This window comes from Hylobates moloch, unplaced genomic scaffold (assembly GCF_009828535.3).
Source record: "Hylobates moloch isolate HMO894 unplaced genomic scaffold, HMol_V3 SCAFFOLD_5, whole genome shotgun sequence".
In the NCBI taxonomy this organism is placed as follows: domain Eukaryota; kingdom Metazoa; phylum Chordata; class Mammalia; order Primates; family Hylobatidae; genus Hylobates; species Hylobates moloch.
Genome location: NW_026652280.1, coordinates 36,117,925 through 36,130,582, shown reverse-complemented (window position 1 = coordinate 36,130,582; position 12,658 = coordinate 36,117,925). Strand labels below are relative to the sequence as shown.

The following is a 12,658-nucleotide window of genomic DNA, read 5'->3' as shown; positions in this document are numbered from 1 at the left end:
ATTTCTGTTCTTTTACATTTGCTGAGGAGTCTTTTACTTCCAACTATGTGGTCAATTTTGGAATAGGTGTGGTGTGGTGCTGAAAAGAATGTATATTCTGTTGATTTGGGGTGGAGAGTTCTGTAGATGTCTATTATGTCTGCTTGGTGCAGAGCTGAGTTCAATTCCTGGGTATCCTTGTTAACTTTCTGTCTCATTGATCTGTCTAATGTTGACAGTGGGGTGTTAAAGTCTCCCATTATTAGTGTGTGGGAGTCTAAGTCTCTTTATAGGTCACTCAGGACTTGCTTTATGAATCTGGGTGCTCCTGTATTGGGTGCATATATATTTAGGATAGTTAGCTCCTCTTGTTGAATTGATCCTTTTACCATTATGTAATGGTCTTCTTTGTCTCTTTTGATCTTTGTTGGTTTAAAATCTGTTTTATCAGAGACTAGGATTGCAACCCCTGCCTTTTTTTGTTTTCCAGTTGCTTGGTAGATCTTCCTCCATCCTTTTGTTTTGAGCCTATGTGTGTCTCTGCAAGTGAGATGGGTTTCGTAAATACAGCAAACTGATGAGTCTTGACTCTTTATCCAATTTGCCAGTCTGTGTCTTTTAATTGGAGCATTTAGTCCATTTACATTTAAAGTTAATATCGTTATGTGTGAATTTGATTCTATCATTTTGATGTTAGCTGGTTATTTTGCTCGTTAGTTGATGCAGTTTCTTCCTGGCCTCGATGGTCTTTACAATTTGGCATGATTTTGCAGTGGCTGTTACCGGTTTTTCCTTTCCATGTTTAGTGCTTCCTTCAGGAGCTCTTTTAGGGCAGGCCTGGTGTTGACAAAATCTCTCAGCATTTGCTTGTCTGTAAAGTATTTTATTTCTCCTTCACTTATGAAGCTTAGTTTGTCTGGATATGAAATTCTGGGTTGAAAATTCTTTTCTTTAAGAATGTTGAATATTGGCCCCCACTCTCTTCTGGCTTGTAGAGTTTCTGCCAAGAGATCCGCTGTTAGTCTGATGGGCTTCCCTTTGTGGGTAACCCGACCTTTCTCTCTGGCTGCTCTTAACATTTTTTCCTTCATTTCAACTTTGGTGAATCTGATAATTATGTGTCTTGGAGTTGCTCTTCTCAAGGAGTATCTTTGTGGCATTCTCTGTATTTCCTGAAACTGAATGTTGGCCTGCCTTGCTAGATTGGGGAAGTTCTCCTGGATAATATCCTGCAGAGTGTTTTCCAACTTGGTTCCATTCTCCTCCTCACTTTCAGATACAGCAATCAGATGTAGATTTGGTCTCTTGACATAGTCCCATATTTCTTGGAGGCTCTGTTCATTTCTTTTTATTCTTTTTTCTCTAAACTTCCCTTCTCACTTCATTTCATTCATTTCATCTTCCATCACTGATACCCTTTCTTCCAGTTGATTGCATCGGCTCCTGAGGCTTCTGCATTCTTCACATAATTCTCGAGTCTTGGCTTTCAGCTCCGTCAGCTCCTTTAAGCACTTCTCTGTATTGGTTATTCTAGTTATCCATTCGTCTAATTTTTTTTCAAAGTTTTTGACTTCTTTGCCATTGTTTTGAATTTCCTTCTGTAGCTCTTAGTAGTTTGATCGTCTGAAGCCTTCTTCTCTCAACTGGTCAAAGTCATTCTCCATCCAGCTTTGTTCCATTGCTGGTGAGGAACTGCGTTCCTTTGGAGGAGGAGAGGCATTCTGCTTTTTAGAGTTTCCAGTTTTTCTGTTCTGTTTTTTCCCCATCTTTGTGATTTTATCTACTTTTGGTCTTTGATGATGGTGACATACAGATGGGTTTTTGGTGTGGATGTCATTTCTATTTGTTAGTTTTCCTTCTACCAGACAGGACCCTCAGCTGCAGGTCTGTTGGAGTTTGCTAGAGGTCCACTCCAGACCCTGTTTGCCTGGGTATCAGCAGCAGTGGCTGCAGAACAGCGGATTTTCGTGAACTGTGAATGCTGCTGCCTGATCATTCCTCTGGAAATTTTGTCTCAGAGGAGTACCTGGCCATGTGAGGTGTCAGTCTGTCCCTACTGGGGGGTGCCTCCCAGTTAGGCTGCTTGGGGGTCAGGGGTCAGGGACCCACTTTAGGAGGCAGTCTGTCCGTTCTCAGATCTCCAGCTGCATGCTGGGAGAATCACTACTCTCTTCAAAGCTGTCAGAGAGGGACATTTAAGTCTGCAGAGGTTACTGCTGTCTTTTTGTTTGTCTGTGCCCTGCCCCCACAGGTGGAGCCTACAGAGGCAGGCAGGCCTCCTTGAGCTGTGGTGGGCTCCACCCAGTTCGAGCTTCCTGGCTGCTTTGTTTACCTAATCAAGCCTGGGCAATGGCGGGTGCCCCTCCCCCAGCCTCGCTGCCACTTTGCAGTTTGATCTCAGACTGCTGTGCTAGCAATCAGCAAGACTCCGTGGGGGTAGGACCCTCCGAGCCAGGTGTGGGATATAATTTCCTGGTGTGCTGTTTTTTAAACCCATCGGAAAAGCGCAGTGTTAGGGTGGGAGTGACCCGATTTTCTAGGTGCCGTCTGTCACCCCTTTCTTTGACTAGGAAAGGGAACTCCCTGACCCCTTGCACTTCCCGAGTGAGGCCATGCCTCACCCTTCTTCAGCTCATGCATGGTGCGTTGCACCCGCTGTCCTGCGCCCACTGTCTGGCACTCCCTAGTGAGATGAACCTGGTACCTTAGATGGAAATGCAGAAATCACCTGTCTTCTGAGTTGCTCACGCTGGGAGCTGTAGACTGGAGCTGTTCCTGTTTGGCCATCTTGGCTCTGCCCCTCTCATATCATTCTTACATCATTCCTTCTTAGACTATATTAGATTATAATCTTCTTTGAAGAAGATATTGTGTCTTATCTTTTCATTTCTTGCAAAGCCTTAGGGATTGACTGAAACGTAACAGCTAATCAATAAATATCTGTTAATGAAAGTCACACGAGTGACTTTAGAGTCTTAAGGGCTTAAGTTTTGAAAGTAGCCACAACTGGATGCAATTCAGGTCCAGCCACTTTGTGGCCAGGTGATTTAAAAAGGTTTGTAAATCTTACTAGGCCTAAAAAAAATGAAGCCAAAGTAATATCACCTATTTCAGAGAGTTTTGATAAGGATAATATGTAATAATGTATGTAGTGTTTGCTATTGTATAGTAAATGCTCAATAAAAGCTATGTATTACTACTATTAATGATAGAATTATCACTGGTTATTGACTGTCCTCCTTCATGAATTATGTAATTTTAAATATTATTTCTTCCCCACTTTCAAAGCAGATGCTTTTTATTGAATTGATTGTTTTAGCTAGATAACTCTTTATCAACATTCGCTCATTCAGTCAAGTAGCCAATTAATATTTCTTGCACATTATGTAGCTTCTGGGCTAAGTCAGATGTCTGTGCCCTTGTTCTGGCATCAACTTTTGGCACTGTGCCTGTTCATTCTGGTTTCTAGCACTAAGCCAGCTGTCTCTGTTCCCAGTGACATGGACTTCATGGTTTGTTCTGTCTCCAACTTTGATCTATTTGTTATTAAGCCCTCTGGCTTATATGTCAGTTTGCCTTATCACTAGCCCCAGGGTTTGTAGCCTTTGGTTTGTGGTTATAATTAATGAAGTGATTTGGAGTTCAAATCAGATGTGAAGCTTCTTGATCCAGTCAACTTCCTGGATCTATTACCTATCTATTACTTCCCTGTCTATTACCTTTAATGCCACTCAATTCTCATCTACTCCAGGAAGCATATTGGAATGCAAATGAGTAAAGTTATCATAGGAATAACTTTTAATTTTTTGAATATATGTTTTCTCATTTAGAATTATGAAACATATACTCTATTGACATAAACCTTGATATCTAAGGTTTATTTATTCTATCTGATAAGTCTGTTAGCATAGTAGCCAAATAAAATTAATTTTATAGTCCCAAATTCTGTCTTCCAAAGCAATAGTACCACCCTGTCCTTTATCTCTTTAAGGAACTATTAAAACAAGCATCTTGTTAGTCCAAAGGATACAAAATTGCAGTTAGACAAGAGGAATAAGCTCAAGAGAACTATTGTACAGCATAGTGACTACAGTTAATTATAATATATGATATTCTTGAAAAATGCTAAGAGAATGGATATTAAGTATTCTCACCACAAAATAACTATGTGAGGTAATACATTCGTTAATTTGCTACATTTAACTATTTATGATGTAAATATACTTTGAAACATGTTATACACAATAGAAACATACAATTTAATCTGTCATTTCAAAAAATAAATTAAAACTTATAGTAAATGTTTCTTATTTTCACTAATTTCTGTATGGTAGTAGAATATGATTTCCGGTCCTCGTTTTATTGGTCTGTCCCCCTATTCATCTATTCACCAGTCTATGTATCTTACCTATTTAAATCCAGAAGCCAATTGATGTCCCTAGGAACACCCTCGTCATTAAGAGTAGAAATGGTTCAGACCCTTCATCAGCTGATTCAATCTTCTGTACATTTGCCTCTGGCTCATCCTTCTTATAGCCTCACTGAGAAGGGCAGTGTCCATACTCAGATACCAGATTTAAAATTCTGATCATTTTAAACTCATCATTGGAGTTTAGCAACCAAATAATTAAGAATTGAGGTTTTTGTTTTCTCCTTGCCATCCTTTCTCATTTTTTTCCATCTTTTCCTCTGCAGTTGTTAGATTTTATAAACATTTGTCATGGGAACAAAGTCAAAGCTCATTATTTCTTCACATTGCTGAGAAATAAATGGGAATGATTATCATTGGCCTGGGACAAAGAGAAAAAGAATACACTATTAAATATAGTTTCAAAATGTTTTTATCTGCTATATAATATATTTCCTTTTATATAATTATTCAAGCCCAGTGTGAAAGATAAAAACACTCAAAAATCCTGTCTCCGAAATGTCAAAGTGCACAGAAGTGGTACATCTGTTTACACCAGTCTGAATTGGCTTGGATAAATCTTTTCCTGGCTCTGTTTTCTGTGATTTGTGAACTATGCAAACTGTTGGCACGCATTTTATACCCAATTCTGCCATTCTGGCTTAAATGTTATGACAGGACCTTAATTCCCAAGCAGAACTTCCCAAACATTTCCATCTCTTTGTCTCCACTTGAGTCTACATGGAATCAAAATCAGTAGCAAAGAACTAGCAATTGTGAAAAATGTGAGCCTGTTGGTACCATAGGGTGCTTGAGTATCAACAATGCTAATTATTATGTTCTGTGTCCCCAGTGAGAAGTGCTTTCAATTGAGCAATATCACTGTATTGGTTTCTGACCCCTGCTCCCCAAACATTACATAAATTAGGCTCATTTACCTCGTAAAGAATAGGAACATATTCCAGGTGTTTCAGTTAGTGGGGTTTAGGGAGATATACGTGTGTATGTATATGTATATTTCTCTCTAAAGTCTATTTGCATTACTTCTGAATCCTTTCTTGGTCTGTCTGTCTTTCTCTCTCTCTTTCTCTCTCTCTCGACCAAGAAAGAGACCTAGAGAGAGACCAAGAAAGGATTCAGAAGTAATGCAAATAGACTTTAGAGAGAAATAGACAGTGATTCAGGGTATATCAATTGTTTTATTAGGGTGACACAAGCTGTCAAGTTTTAACAGTGCTTCTATGAATAATCATGTTCTCAGAAGGAGACATTTGTTGTGTTCTAAGCCCTAGAGTCTCTTTTTATTTTGGTTTCTGACAACTCCATGAAGCAACTCAGACTTATCCGGGGTGCTATGCCACTGTAGGTAACACAAGTCTGTTGAGTTCTCATTCTGAACTACCAGCCCAGTTCCTGGCCAGCCCATGGGTGCTGTTCCAGTTAGCTCTGGGGGAAGGCCCAGTCACATGGTAAAAAACATGATAACCTATAAATAAGAAACTTTGCTAAGAAGCCAGACACAATTTCTATGGCAAGTCTTAAAAAATTATATCAAGTGAAGAGACAGTATTCACGAGAGTGATTTAAATTTTGTAGCACTAGCAATAAAAAATGATTTATGCTCTAGTTTAAATTACGGACGCCAACGTTTTTCAATAGGAAAACTGTGATATAGGTATAGAATATCTTAGGCTCTATTTCCTGCTATCTGTTCTTTCTTCTACAAGCTTCTAGAAAAAATGCCCAAGTCTTTTTCTGGCTGAGCATCACTAAGCACATCAAAAATTTAACTTATAACATATTTTCTAAAAACTACAAAAATTATACATTTATGCAAAGAGTACAATAAGAGTTTCTGATGAAACTATAAATAGTGGGGCCATTTTTAGGGAGTAGGGACCTGGGGGCAACATATGGGGTTATGTTAAAGGGGTTAGGTAAAGACAGGAAGTGTATCTATATTGGGTTGTGTTGGTGGATCAATTCCAAATACCTCCTTTCTCTTCTGTCCTATCATTTTGTCCTGTTAATATCTCTAGATTTCATGGCTTTGAGATTATTTGCCTGTGGTGTCAGTAATGTGTTTGTCTTCTTGGGCTTCTCAATGTACTTGAAGTAAAATCCAGAAGGAACAAAGTACTTTCAATCAGGATACCAGAAGACAGTTAACTTTGCATCCTTATTCATGTTTTTTTTTTTTTTTTTTAAAAAAAAGCAGCTGGGCACAATGGCTCATGCCTGTAATTCCAGCACTTTGGGAGACTGAGGCAGGTGGATCACCTGAGGTCAGGAGCTCGAGACCAGCCTGACCAACACGGTGAAACCCTGTCTCTACTAAAAATACAAAAAAAAAAAAAAAAAAAAAAGGGCATGGTGGTGGGTGCTTGTAACTCCAGCTACTTGGGAGCCTGAGGCAGGAGAATCACTTGAACCCGGGAGGAGGAGGTGCAGTGAGCTGAGATCACGTCCCTGTAATTCAGCCTGAGCAACAAGAGCGAGACTCGGTCTCAAAAACAAACAAAAAACAAAACACAATTTTCCCTCTCATGCTGTGATAAATAAAAGAGAATATGAAAGATCTTCTTTAAACAAATATTTTCTCTGTCTAGTCAAAACTTAACAGTTTAACCTTAATATAGACAGGAAGAACTATGAAATTCTTGTTTAACATAATAGGCTGAAAATATTTTTCTTCTTTTTATTCCTGCCTCAGGTTTATTCGTACAAATAGCACAGGAGGACCCCAGCCCCATGCAGATGGTAGCCCAGGGGCGGGGGTGGGGGGTCGCACCAGTCCTTCTGTCCTCATGTTGGCAGAGATATCTACTCTGAAACCTTTGTAGGGGCCTGGGCACCTTTGGGAGCCTGAGCTGGAACTGAAGCTGGAGCTGCAGCCTGGGCCTTGGTTTGATCTTTGGCCTTGGCCTCTGGCCGGCACAACCTGAGCCCCTTGGCGATACGGGCACGAGCACGCTTCCCAAGCTTGGGGTGGACAATGTAGGCAAGTCGATTGAGCTTGTGGCTGACACCCTTTGGGATCTTGGGCTTAACCTCCTTGGGCTTTATGAGGGCCTTAACAGCCTCGGCACGTGCACTCATGGCCTTGGCATTGTTGGCCTGCATCTTCTTTAGGCCCTTCTTGTTGTGCTTCTTGGCAAAGCGCATGTTCCTCAGGAACTTGGGGTCCACCCCCTTAAGAGACTCGTATCTTTGTGATCGGGGTTTCTTGATACCATTTCTGTGCCATTTTCGGGACTGGTTGTGTGTGGTGTGGTTCTTGGACTTGGCCATGTCTGCACCTTAAGGTGCGGCTCCCGAAGCGCCTAGAACCGGAAGAGGAAAATATTTTTCAAACGTGTACTATCTATTGCACATTCTGTTGGATTTGAATGGAAATGTAAGCCTTTTCTAATGCATAGGATTCCTTCTAGAGATGTATTAGGGAAGCATTAGCACAGAGACTCACATGATACATGGCATGCAAAGGTAATTTCCAAAGATGACTTTGAAGTAACCCACAGCAAATCACATTGGGTGTCATAATCTTCTTGTGTGTTCTAAACGTTCCTTGCTAAGAAATGGCTTTTGTCAGTCAAGGATAGGCAGGAACACCCTAAAATTACTAAGGGTTGTTTTCCCCTGAATTTCTGCATGATCTGATCCCAAATCCAACAGATCTTTAAAACCCCATTGGATATTAGAATAGAGGAAGAACACATTTCATGTGTTAACTGGATGCAGTGTCTTCAACTTCAAGCAATGAATGACAGATGAAGCATGTTATTTTACAAACTGTTTTTTATTGTTTTGTTGTTGTTGTTGTTGTTGTTGTTTAGACGGAGTCTAACTCTGTCACCAGGCTGGAGTACAGTGGCACGATCTCGGCTCACTGCAACCTCCGACTCCCTGGTTCAAGCGATTCTCCTGCCTCAGCCTCTGAGTAGCTGGGATTACAGGCACACACCACCACATCCAGCTAATTTTTGTATTTTTAGTAGAGACAGGGTTTCACCATGTTGGCCAGGATGGCCTTGATCTCCTGACTTCATGATCCGCCCGCTTCAGCCTCCCAAAGTGCTGGGATTACAGGCATGAGCCACCACACTCAGCCTTATAACATGTTAACAACAGAATTGTGCTCTGCTGCCTCCAACTTGACACTACTCCTGAGACAACTCATGGAACACCTCTAAAAATGTCAGCATCTTCCTAAGTACAATTGTCTTTGTTTCTTGTTGAACTACTATTAAGCCACTCTTTCCTGGACAACGTATGGGTACATGGGTTGATACACCAATATCAGAATTTAGACAACAGGGTAGAAAACTAGGTATACTATGATTTGTGTTCTTAATGGAAGCATTCCTCATGTGCACCCAAACATGCATCTTTTGTTTGTTTGCATATCAGCCATATAATTATTTTATAAAAATAAATGGAAATGTCTCATACTTAAGATTTTTGAAGCAGAGCAAAAGTACAATATAAGGGAAACCAAAAAAGATTTGATTGAGTAAAAGATTAATGCACATAAATAGGTAGATAAAGTTGATAAATCAGATAATTTTGTCTTTGACTTACGTGGTAATCTGAGGAGAATAATAAACCTTTTTTTGGCATCAATAGTACTGTACTTGGAAAACTCCAAATGGAACCATTTAAGTGGAATTTAAAATTATATTTTAAGTGGGACATTAAAATGGAATGAGAGTTCAGCTAGGAGAAAAATATCTTGATTGTGGGAGCCCTTGGAACCATGCCAAATCAGGAAGAGTCAACCGAAAGGAACATTCTTTTTTTTTTTATTATTTTTATTTTTTTTTTTGAGATGGAGTCTTGCTCTGTCGCCAGGCTGGAGTGCAGTGGCACAATCCCGGCTCACTGCAACCTCTGCCTCCCGGGTTCAAGCGATTCTCCTGTTTCAGCCTCCTGAGTAGCTGGGATTAAAGGCATGCGCCACTACGCCCAGCTAATTTTTGTACTTTTAATAGAAACGGGGTTTCACCATATTGGCCAGGATGGTCTTGATCTCTTGACCTTGTGATCCGCCCACCTTGGCCTCCCAAAGTGCTGGGATTACAGGTGTGAGCCACCGCGCCTGGCCCAGAAAGGAGCATTCTAAGTGAGGCAAGAAAAAGGCGTAGAATAGGCATCAGGGTAGAAACTAGGATTCTAGTTTAATCACTTTTTTGAAATATTATATTGGAGAAGAAGATTAAATAATATGAAACAAAAATCACAGCAAAGTGAGTAATGAAAAGTATGGAGACATAGACTGGCTTAATAGTGAGTGGAATTTTCTAAGCATTAGAATTGTCCCAATGGAATACATTGTTCTAACAATTTGAGAATTAGTGAATTCTCTATCACTAGTGCTGACTAAGGAGAAATTACTCAACAATATTTTGGAAATATTGCAGAAAATAGTAATGTTGTAGAAGAAATTAATACAGTAGTAAAAATATATAGTATTTAGCATTATTTTTAAGATTTTATTTTATCTTTATATTAGATTTGTCTGTAGCTAGACTGGGAATTCTTTGAAGTTACTGTCTGTACCCAGTACATTTTAAAAATTTTCTCCAAAATTGCTTAAAGCAGTGTGCTTTATACATAAGCATTTGACTCTTGATTGGTTAATCTGTGTTAGACAAAAGTTGATACTAATGACAAAGTTTCACTACAGTGCCTCAAGTTTGTGCATGCGCTTTGGGACCTTCTAGACACTCCTCTGGCTTTAGTCATGCCTTTCATTTTTGATCAAGCTTTCCTTCCACTTATTGACTAGTGTATCCTTTAGGAATATGTTGTCATTCCTCTACTTTAGTTTCATGGTCCAACACTTACTGCAACTGAACTTTTGGAGTGAGGCTATGATCACGTCCTTCATTACTCAGCTTAGCTCCTTAGCCCACCATTGTTTCCTCCCATTATAAGAAACTGTGTCCAGAATTAATCCATTTTAATTAGTGGCCTGTCAATTCAGTGGTGGCTATTTAAAATAAATTAGTTCTAGACCTACATCCACATATATTCAATAATTTGAATCCAAGTATAAGAGCAACATCATAAGACAGAAATAGAAAACCATTTCTAATAGTGAAATCATTATACAGTAATGAGGATTGTAAGTCACTCCTTTTACAGTGTATTTTGGATTGTTATTTTGTACTTTTGACAACCAGGAAAAATCATGAATTTCTTTTTCAGAGGCTGCTGTATAGTCAGTCCTTTGGTTTCTGTTTGTTGAATCTATTTGACTAGTTGGTTGCATGGAGACATAAGAAGGCTCAGCATCCGTGTGCTGGTGGCATTGGATAGCAACACTCAGCTGCAGCCATGCCACTTATTTGATCAGTTCCCTGTGCAACTTTAGAAGCCTGGATTGATATTAAACTAAAAATAATGTTTCTATTTACTTAGATTAGGTTTTTTTCACTTTGTTAGATTATTTTGAAAATATTTCTTCTTTGAGTCATTATAAGATAGTTACTATGTCCAATAATAGGACATATGAATAAAGTGTCTGACTATCTTGTTACTTTACAGAGTGAGAGGTAAAAACAAACAAACAAGCTTGGAATTTCCATCAGATTTCTGAATAAATGGTAAAGCATGTGGACAATCTCATGATGATATTCATGATAACAAGGTGATGCTGTTCATGATATGTGTGTATAGAGACCTGAGATAAGATGATAAGTTTCAACCATTTTGTGGCTTAGTGCTAAACACTTTCAAGCTCATCAACTAAATTTGCCTAGAAAAGTTAAGCAAGCCTTTTAGAAAATGTAAGTGATTCTCAATCTATGATGCATGAGAATGTCCTGGTGTGTATTTTCAAAACATTCCTAACTTTTCATTCCTCCCTCATCTGTTTTATGCAAATATTTCTCTATAACTGATAGAACCTTTGTATAAGACTTGCTGCTGACTGAGAGACAAGAGAAAAATCTTCCTACAATAATAGATTTGCTTTGTTAATTCAAAGTTGAGTCCCATATTGAAAGAACCTTGAGCAAAAATGACATATAATACAAGTGAAGTAGGATGCTCCACTTTGATCAGAGTCCACTTAGTAAAATACAGTCAAGTTCCAGTGTGCTTGAGAGTCTGGAGGAATAGTTTGGCAGAAATCTGTTTGCATCAGGATCTACAGAGCTTCCTGGGAAGAAAGGTCTAGAAACAGCAAGCTTGGGTCTGTAACAAAGTTAGCTTCCTAAAGAGAAGTCCGTCGTTCTAAACACATAGTCTGAAATCAGGAATGTGCCCATGACCTGATCCACTGCAGTGTACAGGATTAGAAGTAGAAGAGCCACAGAGTCATAATTTAATAATCAGATATACTAAGGCCAAGATTCTTAAATCTTAACATGCATGTGAATGACCTAAGGATTTTGTTAAAATGCAGATTCTAATTCAGTATGTAGGTTGGTCCAGGTGATACTAATGACTCTGTGTTCGAGAGAATCCAGGTTCTCCAGTGTTAGGATCCTCAGGTTATCTGCCCACCTTGGCCTCCCAATGTGCTGGGATTACAGGCATGAGTCACCTTGCCCAGGCTCTTACTTTCTTTTTGCACCAACATCAAGTGTAGATGAAGCAAATATTTTAATGTAAAATAAAATTAATACAAATATCTTCTAAAATGTTAATTTAAAAATAAATCCCAGAATGAAGACATTCTTAAAATTTGGACATGCCACCTAAAAACAATAAATGAATGTCTGTTATCTATAATTGCGTTAAAAAAATCTGACAGACGAAAAATTACCAGATGCAAAGTTAAAGGTAAAAGAAAAACTGGGGAAAATCTCATACAAAACAATGAGAAAGAATAAACCAAGAGCGTAATAGAACACTAGATATAAAAATTATTCCAACAAAAAAATAATTCATTCGGGCACTCCACCCTATGGCACACTCCTGAGGAGTCCAAGTTTCTTGGGAAGCTAAGGCAAGAGCATTGCTTGAGCCCAGGATTTCCAGTCCAGCCTGAGGAATATAGCAAGACCTCATCTCATAAAAAGAAGAGAGAATTATAATAGTGTTTAAACATAAAAAATGACCTAATCTATTTGTAATAATGTACAGGATAGTTATAAGATGCTATTTTTATGTCAAATCAAGTAATTTGATGCCACAGTATTCTGGAGGAGCGGGGAGACTGACACTCAAACATTACTGATGGGTGTATAAGTTGGTGCAAATTCTATGAAAGAATATTAGTCATAGATATTAAATTAATGTGTTTTGCTTGCACATATGATT

The 12,658-nt window shown here is 38.9% G+C and overlaps 1 protein-coding gene across 1 annotated transcript; it reads right to left on the bottom strand.

Moving 5' to 3' along the window:
* Nucleotides 1-7,095: 7,095 nt before the first annotated feature.
* On the bottom strand, nt 7,096-7,715 carry LOC116468089 (large ribosomal subunit protein eL29-like). The gene has a single exon (XM_032755255.2). It carries the CDS (start codon nt 7,676-7,678, stop codon nt 7,211-7,213), a length of 468 nt encoding a protein of 155 aa, XP_032611146.1. The 5' UTR covers nt 7,679-7,715; the 3' UTR covers nt 7,096-7,210.
* Between the last annotated feature and the right edge of the window lie 4,943 nt (nt 7,716-12,658).